Source organism: Mastacembelus armatus, chromosome 1, assembly GCF_900324485.2.
Source record: "Mastacembelus armatus chromosome 1, fMasArm1.2, whole genome shotgun sequence".
In the NCBI taxonomy this organism is placed as follows: domain Eukaryota; kingdom Metazoa; phylum Chordata; class Actinopteri; order Synbranchiformes; family Mastacembelidae; genus Mastacembelus; species Mastacembelus armatus.
The window spans coordinates 24,520,711-24,540,794 of record NC_046633.1 but is presented as its reverse complement, the minus strand read 5'-3'; the positions used below and the strand labels follow the sequence as shown (position 1 = coordinate 24,540,794).

Here is a 20,084-nt window from a genome sequence, read left to right as displayed (position 1 = left end):
CAGAGAGAGAAAAAAGAGAGAATACAAAGAGGAAAGAGGCTGAGGAGGATTGCAAAGACATGAAGAGAAAAAAGAAGAGTGAACGTCAGAGCAGGTGAGAACAAGAGATACAGAAGAGCTTCAAAGAAGATCTCTGGTTTGGCAAAGGCGTGGCTTCTGCCTAAACAATATTTGATCTTGCTGATACCGTACAATCCATAAGATGATGAATGAAAAAGGACTGAAGCTTCTGGGGCTGCTGAGTGTTTGACTTGTCAGACTGCAACCTTAACGGAAGCAGACAGCTAAGCTATGAAAACTACAGCAGTAGCCATTATAGAAGTCCCAGCCCTGTGCGTCTTTACAGTAGTAGCATTGCAAAACTACAGGAAAAAGCCCCAGTGTAGCTCCACTGCAAATAAATACTGGAACTTCTATGATTACTACATCTGTTCATAACAAAGTTGAGGTTGTATTGCTGGAACAGGGGGCAAATTAGCTGCCAGCTGAGTGCTAACCAACTTACGGGAGCCTAAAAATGATTCGGACTGTGAGAAGTCTGTGGGGAGACTGGGGCACTGATGGGGGTTTGTAGAGGGGAGTGGGAGTGGGGGTGACTTACACGGAGATGCGGGTGAGCTGAGTCCGCCGTCAGTGGGCGTGCTGATGGTTTTAGAGTCGGGCATGGGGAGGGGCACAGGGCGTGCCACTGGGGGTGGCGGGGGCAGCAGGAAGGAGCCCGGCATTTTGCTCTGGCCACCTCCATTAGGCTGCAGACGGACCATACAGACAGGGTGAGCAGGACACACCCCGAGAATATACAGTGCATAGGGAGGCAGACACACACACTAAACAAAGTCACACACACAAAGTTCCAGGTAAGGGTGAGACACGCATATACTGTACAGACAGATACCAACAGCAACCTCACAGGTGGCCTTAAGCAGACTCAAACTAAAACACACACACACACGAACAGGACAAATCAAATCACCAAGCTCACAGTTTTAAAATAAACAAAGATATCACAATCTGACCAAAAGTACCGAGGATAATAAGAAGTGGAAAAGTGATGAACATCGTCACAGACAAGGGGATTAGAAAGCTGGGACTGTCACAAGAGAAGTTATTATGGTGCAATGATAAAACTTTAAAAAGAAGGGAAATCAACAAAGATAGAGATATACTTTAATGTTCCGGAGGAAATTCAATTTAAATCAACAGCGTGAAAGGTGTGTCTGTGTTCAAGTGTGCATAGTGTATGTGCTTGTGTGATTTTTTAAAGTGAATGTGTCTTTAGTGTGTGAAATAATGAGAACAAAGGATAACAGGACATGAAAAAGGTTCTGAGAAGTGGTGTGAGAGTTTTCAGTAGAGGTTTACAGCACTCCCAGCACCCTGCACCTTTGTGAATGCGTATTGAAATGGTTCTCAAATATCCCCATAAGGCCACTTGACAGTAAGCTACTGCATATATTTTACCTATGATTGGAAACTACCTTTCAGAATGAGTGTGGGGATATTATTGGGGTTCAAAAAGGGGCACCAGTGATTGTCATTTTCAAAAAGGCTCAACTCTGTCCCCAGAACTTGCTCCTCTGTGCCTCATTAGCTTCTGCAGTCAGTTTCCTCCTTATCAACAACCACTCAGTGGATACCACAGCTTCATCTTACACATCGTGAATTGAAAAACTAGCTTGTCTGCGTGTGTTTCTTTCATACACAGCAATGTGCTCTTTGGAGGAACATCATTGCTGAGAGTAAAGGGATGTCAGAAAAGATGGCAGTGGGTGCATCAGGAGTCTTAAAGCTCTTCAAATATCCCTAATCTTGACCCATCTACAAATCCTTTATCAGGCCCATCCCAGTTTGTAGACTTGCTTCCCTATAGTAAATAAATGCCAGTTGAAAGTCATGCCCAAGTCATAATTGCCCTTTGGCTTGTCTGCCAAAAAGGGCTTTCTGATATTTTCTTAATAAACACCAATGACAAGCAAGACCTCCTTCTTAACTGTGGGTGAAGACATTACATTATATTTTAAGACTATGATGAGTCAAATTTAGTTTGGCTCCTTCCTGCAGCATTTTCATCCAGCTGAGTTTTATTTTCTGTTTCAGCACATCTGGCTGCAGCCTGACAGCCTCCTGTTGATATATTTGCCCAAAAACTATTTTCCTGGCCCTGGGTGAAGTTGATTCCCTTCATAAAGCCTGCTCTATTCCCATGTCTACGCTCATTTGACCATGTCGAACCTGCATGTCTAACAAACAAGATGATGCTGCAGTCATTCTGATTTTAGACTCTTGCTTTCTTTCATTCTGTATCTTCTACAGCAAATTGTAGAAAAATAAAGTGACTTCAGTGTAAACCTTTCTTTCATGTCAACAAAGCCATCCCTTTAACAGCTTTGGTAGCGCGCTGTTTCTTTGCTATCATTTACCTGTGCACTGGGCTGTCCTGTGCCATCGGTGCACACAAACTGCACAAACTCCTTAAGCGGGTCCTGGTGGTGATGGTAGCGTATGGTGGGGTGGGTGAAATACGGGCTGGACTGCTGAATAATAGAGGAGGAGGGGAAGTGCAGGGCTGAGGCTGAGGCACGTGGACTCCCTGTGGAGAAAGAAAAGGGGATAGGAAACAGGAAAGGGAAAGTGAAAGGAGAGGAGGAAGAGAATCGTGAGATACAGAAGATACAAGAGAAAAAAACGGAAAACATACAATGGGGCTCAGGTCTCTGATCATACTTCTACTCAAACACAGCATAGATACAGATATTTACTGCAATAAGCATAAAGTACATAACACTCGCTGATATTCTGTACACTAACATGAAGACCTATGACAGTATATAAAACATGCATATGTTTTAACTAAGCACCAGCACAGCTGGCATCAAAGACCAGGTTGCTGCTTAGGCCTATTATTGTCATAATACAGAAAATAGCTGTGACATTCTCTTGTGGTAGACTGACTGAAGCTGTTTCTGCTTACAAATGACTGGCATTGTCCCTGGCTATTGGGTAACATCTGGTCCCATTCATTTTATAAATCAGCCCTCTACATTTCTCTGTACTCCTGGTAAGCGTGGCATCGCTACACATACACATGCACACACACAACTGCACAGTCCTATACACACTGAAGTGTGTTTCAGTAGTTCCTGCATTCTGCTGCAGATTCATTTCTCTCTCACATACACAAACCACCGGGGTATGACAGAGCCACGCACACACTGGGTTATTTCATTTTTGTTTTATTGCTTGTTGGTGATGTGTAATCAATCAGCTGTACATCCTTGCTGTGGTTCTGCCCAGTAGTTTGAAGGTTGAGAGAGAATCTCCCCTCTGCTCCCAACCAACCACAAAACACCTCCTGGAACATTAGTCATCCAGCCAAACACACACACACACAGAGGCACACAGTAGAATTCACTGTCTGTCTTGTCTGCTGAGATTCTATGGTTTTGGCAATTTGGCACACCAAACTAAAGAGGCAAGCTGCTAGGTGAGGGGAGCCTGGCGAACAAGCATCTGCGATTATGTCTGTCACCTACTATCTCTTGTGTATACTGTATCCACAAAGTGTGTAATTGTCTGTTCATTCAAATTTTTGTTTGTTCTGCATTGTGACCTCTTCTTTTTGTGTCTGTCTCTTAGTTTGTATATATCTTTCCTCTCTTTCTATATAAATGTATTGCTCTGACTTTTAAGTTATATTTGTCTTTGTATTTACAATGGTGTGTGTGTGTGTGTAACTGCTGCCACAATGGTGGATTCTCCAGATTAGTATAATCAGACAACAGTCAATCTGGCAGCTCTCCATGTCAGTCTGGAGCCAAAAACATTATAAACCATCCAGTCCTTACCCGTGAACACCAGCACTCAGACCTCTACAACAAGAGATAACAGTTCCAGTCCATCCAAAGCAAGCCATGACTGCTAACTGTGTCTTCCCCCTTTCTGTCTACCCCATTTCTCTTTCCATCCCTCCCATCATCCTATAGTCTCTTTATAGAACCAAGGCCTCCAAGGGACATCCCATTTGGATGGCAGCCATTTTAGCACAGAGTCCTCCACTAGAGTGTAAATTTATACACGCACACGTGTATATCTGTGTGCGAGCACAAATGCACCCATACGCAATCTCTAAACACTGTCTCATTACAGCCTCTTTATTACATGAAAACCTCTTAGCCGACAGTCTACACACAATTTGCACAGTTTGGAGTGTGAGAAGTTAGTTGGGGAACAAAGAAACCTGAGCTAGTCCCTCACACCTCTTCAACTTACATACAAAACAGAGGAGCAAATTTTTGAAATAAATTCAAATGCAAAATTAAATCTGGTGGTTTGGGGGTGGCAGTTATAGGACTGCTCTGTGCTGAGAAACAATCTGGCTTAATTGTGCAAGATCTGGCTTGGACTGTATTTTCTAAATATACTGTAGGGACCTCCACAAGCACAATTCAATGCATTTCAACATGGAGGGCAATGAGTCCAAACGACCTTTACATTTGTAGGTCTGGTTTGGCTGTGGACCAAAGCATTCCTCTGAGGACAACTGGAAAGAGAGGGAGAGATAGAGCGAGGAGGACATATTTATTCCTTTGAAAAGTGAGACCAGCCTACAGGGACCTGTTGGCAAACTTGAAATCCTGGAGACTTTGGGAATTCTCTTGCTGGAGATGGGGAAACCATGTCGGTTATCCTATAGGACCAAAACACTCTTATGAGGATGACTTGCCCTTAGTGCCTTTACTGAAGACCTTGGAGACGTTACATTCATTACTGAGTTTGAATGTTATTCGCTACAATGCACGTCTGTGCAACTGGACAAGTTCAAATATTATATCAGTCCCTCTTACTTCATCCATGCCCTTTTCATATCTGTATTTTCTCTATATTCCCAAAACGAGAAAACTCCACCAGACACTTTCATCTTTTGAAGAACATAAATCCAACCAAAATAGCAGGTATAAATGCAAAAAAAAAAAAAAAAAGGAAAACACAAAAAGCATTGGTTGGCTCTAATTGACACTATGACAAAGCGAGACCCCTTGATCAACAACTAGAGTTAACACACATTGATCTTTAGTCTTCTTGTTCTTGCCTCAGAGATAGTTTCTTTGGTAAGGAAGCAGTTTTGACCACATAGAGGAAGATATACCCACTGTTTTTGTGCTTATGTACTATTAATACACTGGTTTAGTGTGTTTAGGTCACTAGTTTGTTAAACAGTCTTATTTTAAATAAAACACGAATGCATGAAGCAGTTAGATATGAGGCAAATCAGTCACAAAGGCATGGATGTAGCAATGGTATCATGCAATGACAATATTAAAACACAGACACAAAGATGGTGGTAAAATGGATGGATGGAGAAAGGCTGAAAGAGAGAGAGGGAGAAATTTATGCCAAGCCATGATGATAGCAATAACACTGAACAGGTGAAACTCTGCGGGTATATTGCGTCTCAGCAGTTGCAACTGTAGGGTTGGAAAGTTCATTTTTGCTTTCTCATCAACTACATTTAGCATTTGCATTTACAAGAAGACGACTGAAGAATTAGTTTCATTTGTTTCCAGCTGAGTTTTTGGGGTGTATATATGTCAATCTAGAGTCAGGTTTGACACTCTCTTTCCTTCTCTCTCTTTTTTAGATTATAAAAGGGGGACCGGGGTTGTTGGGTTCATGGCAGGGGTCTCACCTGGTCTCACTCCTGCCAGCACAGGCAGCGGGTGGTGTGTGAACGCCATGCGGGGGGACCTCGTCTGGGAAGTCAGGGCGTTGAAATCAAACTTCCCCGGCTTCTTAAGTGAACCAGGCGAGGACAGTCCTGGCAAAAAAAAAATGGGATCAACAAAAAAAAAGTGGAGGGAAGAGGGAGGAAAAGAGAGAGGTGGATTTAATCAACATAATTTTTCTTATTTAATTGGCTACACTAAAAAAAGTCTTTATTGAAGTTTTTTATTGAAGGGGACTTGAACAATCATAATTGTCTGATTGTTTAATTTCTTCATTGACTGATGGAGTTACATTGCTCCCTATCCTTTTGGCTGGTGTCCATTTTCTCCCCACCCGAGTCAATCAGAGGACTCTACAAATGATGCAAACCCAAAGCACAAAGATGTTGAAAAGACCCAAGAAATGTTGACTGTTAATGATGGGGTTTTGCTACTGATAGGCTGCAATAACTCATTCAGAGAGATAATGTAGGACTCCCAGCTTTATATTCATATAATATGAGCAATATTTCATAAGTGCATGTCTTCAAAGGAAAAAAGGGGAAAAATAGCTAAAGCCAATCTGGTCTTTGGTCTTTGTTTCAGAGCCAAAGCACATCTGCTATAAAAACCTCTTCTGTGCCACTGTATGTTTTTCTGTCTCATCTCTTTTCCTCAGTGTTTCTCTCCCTCTCTTTCAGGTGCCCACTCCAGGCTTTTTCTGCGTATGAGCATGGCCGCCATACAGCCATAGTCAGCAAGTCGTGGTCTGGCTTCAGTGAAGCTCACAGGCTGGCTGCACGAGAAGAAGGCTTCATTCAGAAATAGCACACACTGTACAGTATGGACACGGCAGCTGCTGAGTGCGAAAGACAAGCAGACGGACAGAGAGAGGAGACAGAGGGGGAGAGAGAGAAAGAGAGAGGCGAGAAGAACGTGGGAGACATGAAAATATGCGAGGGAGCAAGGGAGCGAGAGAGCAAAGCAGAACCTGTGAAAAATGCAGCAGTGTCTTGTTTTTTAATGCGCTTCCCTAGCGACATGTATGAAATTGGGATGTCATAAGATGTTAAATATGGTTATTATCTCTCGCTCACACACACACACACACTTGCTCAATGTTTGAATACATTTGAAAGCACAAGCACACATTAAGTCACAAAAAACAAATATCCGTACTACACCACCACATTTAAGTGATGAAACAACAACAAACTTCCACTTCAGGAAGTTTGCTTCTAATCCTCCTAGCGACTGATGTGACAATATTCTCTTCTTAAACTTTTTTAGACAGTTTTTTTATAGTCTATTTCTGTGGCCCGTCTGCATCAAACAAGGCATTAAATTCGATTCCTCCTCAGTTCTCCAGCTGGAGACGTGTGAAAGTCTATGGGAGTGTGGGGGCGTGTAAAACCTTCCCTCCCTGTGTGAAAGAGTTAAGTCTCAAGCAGGTGGGAGTGAATATGTGTGAACCATTTATGTCTTCAGCAGACATATATTCCCCCCACCTCCCTACTATAGCGGGAGTGTGGGGGCGTATTGTACTGTCAGACAGATTCCAAGCATGAAGACAACAACGGTCCCACTTCTGACAGCAACAGTTAGCAGTGATTGCTACGACACTGTCACACTGGTGGGAGCAAATGAGAAATCAGAGAAGTCTGCAAAGACTGAAACAAGGAAAGGCACCTGGAGGGGAAAGCTGGGAAAGACAGAGTTGGAAGAAAGCATAAAAACCAGAACCTTATAGATTAAACACTTATGGTTCCAGAGGTAGTTATGTGCTTTTATTTTGGAATTATAAAATGAAACTCAAGTAGAGAAATCTGAGCCAGGAAACTCAGAAAAGATCTGACGAAGGCTGACATCTGTATAAATAGGACGTTATAACACTGTCACAATTACCAAGGGAATGTGAAAGACAATATTTTCAGTACTTCAAAAACTGTGCAATGGTCTGATCTGGTTTGTCTGTGTATGTGCCACAACTGCAGTTTCCTCTCCTGGCAAGCCTTACTATTTCACTGGCAACCAATCAAGCACTCCCATGATGACCCTTCTGTCTCTTTGCACTAACAGGCCTGCCACCAGATGCGCCTCTGAAGCACACACACAGACACACACAAACACACACACAGCTGGAAAAGATAGGAGATAGTGGTTTACACGAGTCAAAAAAGTCAGGGAATTCTCCTTTCTACAGTGATTTAAAGCACATATGTAGGCCCAGCCATATCCCTCTAAGGGCCTGTAACATTTAACACAAAGCACCAAGCAGAGGCCCCAACACCACAATTCTCTGGTGTCTCAGGAAAAATTTCACATTCATTTGGAACTAATATGAAATCATGGTTGTTTCGTTTGCCTCCAGTAACCTCCCCCACCCCCTCCTCTAGCCCCTGTGCAGCAGATGTCTTCAGCATCCTCCTGGATCCCAAGGCTACACACACACAGAAACACCATCTGGGACCATGCTTCAGCTGGGCATGTGTGAGTGTCTGTGTGAACTGTGTGATATGTGTGCAGAAATCTACCATGTGTGTATCTGAATGTAACCGTGTTTGTGTGATTTATATGAGTACGAATGAATGCATCCACATACATCTGTGTGTGTGTGTGTGTGTGTGTGCTGGCTGTGTGTGAAGTAGAGGGTGCTGCAGACAGACGGTGAGGCGTACCTGTGTGTTTTCTGTTTTTTTTTTTGGAAATCCCTTGGTCTGCTTGTGTGTGTGTGTGTGTGTGTGTGTGTGCTTGTTTGTTTACATACCCCCCACCAGGGCAGAAATTCCCAAACGAGCTTTGCCTGTGGCAGGTGGAATGCTTTGGAAATTCGGATACACACCGTACCAAAATCACACATTCTCTACTTGATCCATCCTCATCCTTTCTCATTTTTACGTTGGCCTTTCTTGAGTATGAAAAATGTTTAAAATACTTCCAAACGCACAGAAAATTAAAAAATGGCTGATAATTACAAAAGGTTTTGGCTCCCAAATTTTTCACATTTTCACTTTGTAAGTTAATTTGATAAAGAGTCCAGATTGCCATGCTATTCTACACTTCTATTTGCCAAACTCATTAGGAGGTGTACAAGGCAGTGTGCTGCACTTTGGAGAGTAAAGGGGTGGCACGCATACACAGAGAGGAAGTGAGAGAGAGAAAGAGATGGGAGGTGAGGCTCTGGCGCGCTATGGCGTGCAGCAGCCTCTGTTGTGGCTCTGATGAGCAGCCTCTTAATTACATTTACAGCTAAGTGGAGCAGGAGCAGGAGAGCAGCCACTGAAGCTCAAGTGAGAGTAGACTGGGGCAAAACCTAACCAAAGCTCTTGGCTCCTTTAGTTCACACCCTGACAACCCTTCTCTTTCATTAGCCATCACCATCTAAGATCTTTCGTCCTCTCTTCCCTCTCTCACTTGCCATCCATTTTTCTGTTTCCCTCTCCTCTGACATTTTTCTCCCTCCCCAGGGTCTTTCCTGCTGTACCCGTTTTCAATTAGACAGAAGGGAGACAGGGATGGAAGGCTGAAAGGAGAGCTACAGAGAAGGAGGAAGGGTTTTACACCTCTGATCTACAGGCAGTAAGCGTCTTAATGAGGGATTTGAAGCAAGGGAGGGACAGAGCGACAGAGGGATGGAAGCAAAGCAGGCACCTGAACACCTGCAGGGGTGGGGAGCATGATAAGCATGTGTGTTTCAATATGTGAATGTTTGCAATTGGGGGGGTCTTAAGTGTGTGATTCATCTGTGTATATACAGTGTATGTGCTTGTGTTTAGGGGGTGGGATTGGTGTTTTCTGTGCATGTGAGACAGTGGGCATGTGAGCAAGTGAATAAGACTGACATGACTTTAGACAAATAAAGGCAGAGATCTTAGGTGAGCTACTTATATCTTGCATTTCACGCATAAAGTAAAGTCTGAACTGGATCATCACTGTAACTCTGCTGTTATCATAGGAAGTGCAATATTAGTAAATGAAACATTCTGCGGCAATTATATTAATCTGATTAGACATTACTAAAATTAATGCACAAGTTTAATCCCATTTTTGTGTAGGCTAGCTTCTTACCAGACATCCATACAACTCACATACAAACACAGACATACTGTACAGTAGACATATAACATATAGGTTTATGTATATTCATATATATAAATATTATATACATAAGCCTATATATACACAGATACACGCATACAAAAATGACTGAGCTACATCAATTCTGATAAATAGCAAATAGTGTAATCAATGTTGTTCTAACCATGGTAAGGAAACTGCACGCCATCGTTTTCATGTTTTATCTTCCTCTCCTGCACACTCGCCAAATGGTGCTGCACTGAAAGTGGAGAAGGGTATTGTTAACAATGAGACAGAGGAAGAGTGAGGAAAAGAGAGAGAGCATCTGTGTCTGAGCGAGTTAGTGAATGATACAACATCAGGTAAACTGTATGTGTGACCATGAAGTTAAGGTGCAGATGAGGAAATATGAAGTTGTGAGATTTGGGAGTGGCATTCAAATGAAGTGACTAACAGTGTGAGTGTTTTTTCTTGGGTTTACTGGGCTGTTGGACAGATGTGAGTAGAATAAGGAGTAAAGTCCAAAGCTGAATCACAGAGGTAGTGGTTACTGCCAAAACAATGGAAACACCAACATAAAGCCTTAATACAGGCTGCTGTAAGCTGTTATTTCATCCATGTTATATCTTGACACTTGACCCCTGATGTCTGGAGCTGCTCGATGGATATCTTTTTAATTTCTTATGAAAAATTCAGTTTCCTGGGGTTATTGTGAAAGGACAAAAAAGGCGGAGACTAGAATTTAAAAGATGTCGATGGTTTTAAACCCTTTTAATGAACCATAAAGGAAAAGACTGTTCCAACTGTGTATAATAGCTTCACCACAAGGTAAGGGTGATATTTTTTTCATATCCTGGCCTTTCATTATTTAGCCAAGTCTCCTTTGTTTTGGCAGGCATCCTAATATCGTTGTTATGCACTTAGCCAAATGCCATCATGTGATCTTAAACATTCATACAGTATTTCAATTTACACTTACTTTAATATATATATATGTATATATTTCCATACTTTATATACATATGCTTAAATATACGTAGGGGATTATGTATTTAAACTTAAAAGTCTTTTTTTGTTCATAAACGCTAACCAGTAAATGCTGGTCAACCTTTTGTCATCACTTTCAATGTCTGATAACGTACTAGTGATTTTTTCCTCAACAGTTCAGTTTGTTAGCATAAGCTAACAATAGCATCGTAGGTGCTGCTGTTTCTCTAAGATGTGGAACTGTCAGATTCAGCCACAGAGTTTTAATAAAGGCGGCTGGTGGATAAGTGGGAGGTTTGGAAGGTTGTTCAGGGCTGTGTACGTCACCAGGGTGAAGAAAAGTGAGGTAGGGTGTGGAGAAGAAACAAAGTCAGATGAAAGCATCAGTGGTGGTGGGGTTGGGGCAGTGAGGATTGTGAAAGGAATTTCATGATGCTTGATTAGTGGGTGACAGGTGCGGAGTGGGACCTAGGGGGGGTACCTGCATCCATGTCGTTGGGCCACGCACTGGACTGGGAGGAGCTGGCAGCGGGTGAGCGACCAGGGTAGAAAACTTCATCTGTGGGGCTCTCCAGCTCACTGTCGTCTAACGACTTCCTCTTAGTGGAGCTGAGGGCATGGAGAGGACGTTTGGCAGGTTGAGGTGGGAGGTAGAAAGAGAGGAAGAGTGGGAGACATGATTTTCTGTAATATATGACAGCAGAATGTATGGATCAAGGATAAAAAAACATCTTGCAGAACTAACAACCTAAAACTGACAATACAAGCACTTCAATGTTTAAAAACGCTCCAAGTTATGAATCTCAATGGAAATATAATGCTATTACAAACAGGCACAAAGCACAAGAAATGTCAGAACTACAAACAAAGAAGGAGGAAATAGAAAGAAAAGTTTGAAAACAGAGACAGCCACACAGTAATAACTCTCTTGCTATGTATATGTGCATTTTACTGTGCATGTGTGTCATAAAACTGTCTTTGTGTTTTTGTAACTACCTCCGTGGAAGGTTTGCGTACAACTCCACCTCAGACCTATAGTAACAGCAGAGGACAGGTAAGAAGAGAGAAAGAGACACATTAAGAAAGACACAAAAAGGGAAAAAGCAGAAAGAGCAATCACACATTCATAAAGAGAACAGCTAACAGAGATAGACACACACACACATTTATAAAGAGGTTCAGGACAGATTCCAAGAGAGGGACTGTGCTGTAGAGCTACATATCATTCATAAGAAACCTCAATGAACTGCTGTGCTTTACTTGCCAGTAAAGTCATCCTTACTATAAGATGCAATATACTGTTGGCAGACATTACTGTGACTTCACACTTCCCTCGAGTCTGCCTTTGGCATCACAGCAAATCACTTACCCAGGCACTAAAGCCAAATGGTTGCTTCACCCAGAGAGGAGACTCTACTAATGGCAAACTGCTGGACTTGCATAATGGTCACTGGTGTTTCCTGTGCATTATAAATTCCTGTACACGCCTGTAGTCTGTGTTGAATTATCGTCGTTCCGTCGCTGGCTGTCTAGGTGGTGTCCAGCAAACGATGTGGGCTTCATAGACAATTGGGCCACTTTCTGGGGAAAACCCGGTCTGGTAGCGAGAGACGGCATCCATTCCACTTTGAATGGTGAAGCTCTCATCTCTAGAAATTTGGCCGAGTTTATTAGCCAACCTAAAGTTTGACAATTCAGAGTGGGGCCCGGGACGCAGAGACTCAGTCTAAAACGTCTCTCTGCAGTTTCCTTAGAGCCGCCGCCCCCCTCAAACCACATAGAGACTGTGTCTGCCCCTCGAACATATAAATCAAATAAATCAGAAGTTAACAGAAGAGGAGTTATTCATAAAAACTTAATAAAAATTAAGACCACTCCTCTTATTGAACAGAAAAACAGAACAGTCAAATGTGGATTATTAAATATTAGGTCCCTTTCTTCTAAATCTCTGTTAGTAAATGATTTGATAACTGATCACCAAATTGACTTATTCTGTCTCACTGAAACCTGGTTACAGCAGGATGAATATGTCAGTCTGAATGAATCAACCCCCCTCAGTCATAAAAATTATCATGTTCCTTGAAGCACAGGTCAAGGTTGAGGAGTAGCTGCAATCTTCCACTCAAACTTATTATTAAACTTTCATCCTCAGAACAATTTTAACTCATTTGAGAGCCTCACTCTTAGTCTCTCACATACAAACTGGAAAACACAAAAACCAGTTCTACTTGTCATTTTGTACCGTCCACCTGTCCCTTACTCAGAGTTTTTAACTGAATTTCCAGACTTCCTGTCTGATTTAGTGCTTAGTTCAGATAAAGTCATTATAGTGGGAGATTTTAACATTCATGTAGATGTTGAAAATAACGGCCTCAGCATTGCATTTAATTCTATATTAGATTCAATTGGTTTCATTCAAAATGTTAATAAACCCACCCACTGTTTCAATCACACCCTTGATCTTGTTCTGACCTATGGTATCGAACATTTAATAGTTTCTCCCCAAAATCCTATTTTGTCAGATTATTCTTTAATAACTTTTGAATTTAAGATAATGGATCATGCAGCGTTTGGAAGAAAATTCCACTACAGCAGATCTTTTTCTGACAATGCTGTTAATAAATTTAAGAAAATGATTCCATCTTTATTTACATCTATGCCATGTGCCAACACAGTGGAGGGCAGCTGCCTCAATCCCACTCCCTACCAAACTGATCATATTGTTGACAGTGCTGTAGCTTCACTGCGTGAAACGCTTGATACTGTGGCCCCTCTGAAAAAGAAGTTAGGGAATCAGAGGAGATTAGCCCCATGGTATAATTTACATATTCGTACCTTAAAGCAGGCATCGCGAAGGCTGGAAAGGAAGTGGCGTTCCACAAATTTAGAGGAATTTTTTCTAGCCTGGAAAAACAGTCTATTAACATATAAAAAAGCTCTCCATAAAGCCAGAACTGCATACTATTCATCACTAATAGAGGAAAATAAGAACAATCCCAGGTTTCTTTTCAGCACTGAAGCCAGGCTGATGAAAAATCACAGCTCTGTTGAGCCCAGTGTTCCCTTAGCTCTCAGCAGTGATGACTTTATGAGTTTCTTTACAAATAAAATCACAACTATTAGAGATAAAATTCAGCTGATGCTTCCTATACCTGCAATAAATGAATCTTCTACTACAGTAGCTCTTGAATCATCTGTAGGGCCTCAGTTATGTTTAGACTGCTTCTCTCCCATAGATCTCTCTGAATTCACATCAGTAGATGCTTCATCTAAATCATCAAGGTGTCTCTTAGACCCCATCCTGACTAGACTGCTTAAAGACACCCTGTCATTAATTAACTCATCTTTATTAGACTTAGTAAATTTATCTCTAGTATCAGGCTACATACCACAGGCCTTTAAGACTGCAGTAATCAAACCTTTACTCAAAAAGCCTAGTCTTGATCCAGGAGTCTTGGCTAAATATAGACCAATATCCAACCTACCATTTATTTCTAAAATCCTAGAAAAAGCTGTTGCTAAGCAGCTATCAGACCACTTACACAGAAATGAACTATTTGAAGATTTTCAATCAGGATTTAAAGCACATCATAGTACAGAAACAGCACTGTTGAAAGTTACCAACGATCTTCTCTTAGCCTCAGATAATGGACTTGTTTCTATACTTGTCCTCCTGGACCTTAGTGCTGCATTCGACACTACTGACCACAACATCTTATTACAGAGATTGGAGCATGTGACTGGTATCAGAGGAACAGCGTTAAAGTGGTTCCAATTCTATTTATCGAACAGATTCCAGTTTGTTCATGTCCATGATGAACCTTCCACATGCACAAATGTTAGTTATGGAGTTCCACAAGGTTCTGTGCTAGGACCGATTCTGTTCACCCTGTACATGCTTCCTTTAGGATATGTCATTAGGAAGCACTCTATTAATTATCACTGCTATGCAGATGACGCTCAGCTGTATCTATCTATGAAACCTGTTAACACAAACCAGTTAACCAGACTTCAAGCGTGTTTAACCCTCTGGGGTCGACGCACACCTTATCTTTTCCTGATAAGGCCGAAACAAACTTAAATTACTCCGTTAATTCTGATCGTACAGATAAAAGAAGTATATCATTCAAATCTGTAAAGGGTCTGGGTTTAGTGGTATACCATCATAATAAAAACAAAACGTTGTGCTTTTTTTAAATAAAGAAAGCCGACAGGGTGCGCTCTCGGCCTTTTCTGTCTCTGCCATTTCTCTTCACAGACGTGTAAATAAAACAACCAGAATCTCAGCGAATACTTGCCTCATAAAAATAAGAATTATATGGCTAGAAAGCTTGAAATGTTTTCTTTTAAGTGAAACAATGTGTGAACAAGATGACATTCACAGCACTCTGAAGGAAACACTTTAGCCTACAACATGCTGGTCTCCAAAGTCTTGTGAACCAATGTGTTTTATGGTCTTATTTCACTGAGTAAAAAATTTTAGTCTTTCACTAACCATGCATAAACACTTGTTTTCTCAAAAACACAATCATGTATAAACTTGCTGCTCACATATTATTGTAGCCAATTTTGTGCTGATTACAGTGTTATTAGACTTTAGACATTAATATGTTTAAAAGACACTGAAAAAAGCACAAATGTCAGGACATGTCAAAATTTGTCCAGGCCCCCAAAACCCCCTCAGACCCCAGAGGGTTAACTGACATAAAGGCCTGGATGACCAGTAACTTTCTACTTTTAAATTCAGAGAAATTGTATTATTGTATTTGGGCCTAAAAAAATTTCTCAAATTATAGCTACTCTAGATGGCATAGCCCTGGCCTCCAGCACTACTGTGAAAACCCTTGGAGTTATTTTTGACCAGGACATGTCCTTTAACTCACACATAAAACAATTCTCTAGAACTGACTTCTATCACCTGCGCAACATTGCCAAAATTAGGAACATCCTGTCTCAAAATGATGCAGAAAAACTAGTCCATGCATGTTACCTCAAGGCTAGATTACTGTAACTCATTACTATCTGGATGTCGCAGTATCTCCATAAAAAGCCTCCAGTTAATCCAGAATGCTGCAGCCAGAGTCCTGACAGAAACTAGCAAGAGAGATCATATTTCTCCTATATTAGTTTCTCTTCATTGGCTCCCTGTAAAATACAGAATAGAATTTAACATTCTTCTCCTCACATACAAATCCCTTCATAATCAAGCTCCTTCATACCTTAAAGACCTCATAGTACCATATTATCCCAATAGACCACTTCGCTCTCAGAGTGCAGGTCTACTTGTGGCTTCCAATGAGTTTCCAAAAGCAGACTGGGAGGCAGAACTTTTAGCTATCAAGCTTCTCTCCTCTGGAACCAGCTCCCAGTCTGGGTTCAGGAGGCAGATACTCTCTGTACTTTTAAGGCTAGACCTAAAACGTTCCTTTTTGACAAAGCGTTTAGTTAGGGCTGGCTTCAGGTAACCCAGAACCATCCCTTAGTTATGCTGCTATAGATGTAGACTGCCCGAGGACCATCGGTGCACTGAGCTTCCCTCCCCTAACCCTCCCCTCCCTTCCCTTCCCCTCTCTTCCTCTCCTCCCCTCACATGTATATTCCACCATTGAATGTCACTAACCTTGTGCTCTCTCTCCCCCCTAGTTTGTGCTCTCTTCCTCTCTCTCTGTTCTCTGTCTGTACCTTCTGCAGGTGTCCCTGGTCCTGGAGCTGTATATCGCTGATGTGCAGTTACTGGTCCCACCAACCTGCAGTGTCTATTTGTTGTTTATTGTTGCTGTTCTTTTCTCTCTCCTCTATCCACTCACCCCAACCGGTCGAGGCAGATGGCCGCCCAAACTGAGCCCGGTTCTGCTGGAGGTTTTTTCTTCCGTTAAAGGGAGTTTTTCCTCTCCAATATCGCCAAGTGCTTGCTCATAAGGGATTTGTTGTTTTTTTTTGTTTTTGTAAAGTGCCGTGAGATGATTCGTATTGTGATTTGGCGCTATACAAATAAAATTTAATTGAATTGAATTATGGTTGAGACAGCATACCTGGTGGAAGGGGGGGAGGTGAGGGAGCGTCGCCCCAGAGCCACCTGGTTGATGTTGTAGTAGCTGGGACTGCTGTCCAGATCAGCCAGTGAGAAGTTAGGACCTGATGCCGTGGCTACAGGAGCTGCCAGGGAGACAAAGATAGGAAAAGGGAGAGAAAAGAATTCAGAAGATATGCATATTTCCAAAATATTTTAATAATCAAAGTGACATTAGGTTTCTGTAGTTCTCATAACTGTATTGTACTGGGCTCCTGTTTACTTGAGCTGGTGTGTTGCAGTTTGTATTCTCAATCAGAAATGATTCCCCTCTGTGTAGTTGTTTTTACCACTTACTCTGTGACACTCTGACCAGCTCTGCCACATTCCACACTCCTGAGGTGACAAAGCAGTCCTGGAAACTCAAGTGCCCTGTACAGAAAAGGATGTGATCAGTCGTGTTTATCGTGTGTTTATACACAGGCTTAAAAAAAAAAAAATAAAAAAATAAATCAGAAATTCATGAAATTGTGTTTCAAACAAAATAATTGGAAGAAGCCCTGAAAATCCCATCCCTCTGAGACAGTGACCATCTGCAACTATATTTGTGAATCAACATCTGTGTGAGTGTGTTTGTTAATTGGATCCATAATTGGAATATGTAAAGACTGATAACCATGATGGAATCAATTCTAGTATGCTGATTTGACAGCGTTTGAATGGATGTGTGTGCATGCATGTGTGTTCCTACCATTGGGTGGTGGTTTGATGTCTGTGTCCCCTTGTTGGCTGGAGCTGTCTGATTGTCCGGATTCTGCACAGAAACAGAAATAAGGATGGGGAAGTAGAGAAAGACACATGGTTAGGATCTGGTGTGCTTACTAAAAAAAAAAAGAAATGAAAAACATACTGATAAAGTGTACAATGTCTTGATGAATCATAGTTATGTATCTGTACTGCCAAGACTGCGATATTTGAGGTGTGAGAGGGAATAAGAGGGACTTGCAGTATGTGCTGAGATATGTTATACATCTTGCGAGTGTATGCGTGTGTGTGAATTCACACATTTCTGTGTGACAGTCTTAATCTAAGAATGTTCTCTCCTGTCTTCCTGTGTCTCTCCTGACTTAAGGTGCAATGATTTTACAGTGTGCTGCTATGCCATTTAGTATCTAACCACGCAATCACATCCCTCACCCTAATCCTGTTTAATACATTCTTGCTGGTAGGGATTTAGTCTGCGTAAACAGAGCACCTTGCACATACACGCAAAAATACGAACACACACCCACACAACCATGCGCACATTTTCTCATTGTGTTTCTTTCTCAAATTTTTGTTGTTTCATACTTTATAAGATGTAAGTCTTGCACAGTCATGCACACGTATGATCACATAAATATGCGCACACAGACACGGGGTCTGCCGTGCCGACCGTGCCAGTTTGGCTGCCCTGAGGCAGGTGAGGTGGAGTATGCTGAAGCTGAGGCAAAACTCTTGCTCATGAATCAAATGACAGCAGAGCAACAGTTCTGCACAAACATACGCCTGTTTTGACTAGTCTTTGAAAGCGCAGAGACTTCACTCACATGAGCAGACAACAACATGCCAAGTCTCGGCAACAAAGGGCCACAATTAGACCTGAAGGAGCTTCAGGCAGGAAGAGGAGGTAGCATGCTGAGGTTCTGTAACATGAAGTTGGTCTAAAGATGCTGCATTTTTGTCCAAAAGTGTCAGATACATATATGTTTGTGGATACATAACAGGCAGGGCAGCCGTATGTAATCCATCAATCTTTATGAGTACGTGTCGGAGTTGGTGGTTGAGACCGAGCTCCATTTCCAGGCCTGGTGTGGTGCAGGGGGCTAATGCTATTGGCCATCTATAAAGGCCTAGTTAGGCTGCATCTAGCTAGCAAGCTAGCTGAAAAAGGTGTTTATCTGCAGGGTGTAGGTGATAACAGAGCACACAGACTCCTGCCAGCAGCACTTGCCTTGCAGCCACACTAAGCCACAGATTACTGAGCAGAAACAATAACAGACCTGTCTCGCTGCCTACGAAGCACTGCTTATCCACAGGGAGAGGGGTGAGACAGACGACAGCCAGAATGAAAGACAGAAAGAAAGAGAGCAGAAATTAGAGAGCTTCTCGCTCTTCTCTGTCTCTCACTGGCTGGGTGTAATCCTGGCAGCCATCTTAGAGCTTGGCAGCCATCTTAGCATTGGCGGTAGCGCCACATTCCAGCTAACTGACGGCACTCACTCCAAACATACGGGGCTGTGTCCCCACCACACACGCACCCAGACACATTCAAACACTCACAGTCATACGTGGACAAACACTGAGGTACACACTTAGAGTAAACATATATGATGGCCAATGAAAGCTGTTGAGAAAACAACCTGACTTCACTGAACCTTTTACCGTTGTGTAGTATTTCACCACAGGGCTCTACTATACTGTAAACCCTCCATTTTTCACACCATACATGCACCTCATTGTATGTACAGTATCAGGGATATCTCAGAATTGAATGTGTGAGTTACAGAGTATGACTCGCTGCCACAAAGTTTCAGAGGACTTCAAGTTCATCATACCTCAAAAAGCTAAAGCGTTTCCAAAATGACTCCAGCAAAGCCTCATGCCTTATTTTATGACCACACTTAGCTACATGGAGACAAAAATGAAGAATCTACTGTGTTTCAGGACATCCTCATGGTTCTGTTCCTTTAAATATCCATGTGACAGCACAGACTACCAAATAATGGACACCATGAGACTCCTGATTCACGAATCTCTCAATTTGGAAAGCTTTCTTTACAATACTATAACATCCTCCTACCTTTGTATCTCGGACTGTATAACTTAACAACACAGAACAAACGTTTTCAATGTGGACAATTCTCATTCTGGAAAAACCTCACACTTGTCAGCCCTTCCCTTACGGTTTTTTAAAGGACTATTTGTTGGTCTGTCGTGAGTCCAACATGTTCTGCTACTGCAGATCTTAAAAGACCAAGAGTGAAAACTGAGGCTTTGTGGTAGATAACGGCCTGTCAGGCAGATATGTGCAGTAGCAGAGACACTGCCGCAACATCACCCTGAGGCCTCACCCAGCCAAACCACATCAGCTCTCAGAGAACACTTGACAGAAGGATACTTGTTGGTTGACACAGATACCATAATTTCTATTCTCTTGGAGTTCATTGAGCTGTTAAAAAGCTGTCAGAAACACTGTACTACTAGATGACCCAGCTAGATAACAAAGCTTTAGACACGTCTGCTGCTGCTACATTTCAGATCTAAGG

The 20,084-nt window shown here is 42.1% G+C and overlaps 1 protein-coding gene across 14 annotated transcripts in view; it reads right to left on the bottom strand.

Moving 5' to 3' along the window:
- The window catches only part of nfixa (nuclear factor I/Xa), a 108,425-nt gene that overhangs the window by 9,591 nt on the left and 78,750 nt on the right, over positions 1-20,084 (bottom strand). For 4 of the 14 annotated variants that reach the window (XM_026302559.2, XM_026302561.2, XM_026302563.2 and 1 more), the window contains 9 exons: positions 17,528-17,590; positions 17,134-17,208; positions 16,799-16,922; positions 11,763-11,798; positions 11,248-11,375; positions 9,964-10,038; positions 5,687-5,815; positions 2,421-2,590; positions 602-749 (listed from right to left, as the gene is read on the bottom strand). In XM_026302559.2, coding sequence (XP_026158344.1) covers positions 602-749; positions 2,421-2,590; positions 5,687-5,815; positions 9,964-10,038; positions 11,248-11,375; positions 11,763-11,798; positions 16,799-16,922; positions 17,134-17,208; positions 17,528-17,590 — 948 coding nt within the window. The remainder of the gene's footprint in view (positions 1-601; positions 750-2,420; positions 2,591-5,686; positions 5,816-9,963; positions 10,039-11,247; positions 11,376-11,762; positions 11,799-16,798; positions 16,923-17,133; positions 17,209-17,527; positions 17,591-20,084) is intronic. The other 10 variants (XM_026302569.2, XM_026302567.2, XM_026302566.2 and 7 more) reach the window with 9 other exon arrangements.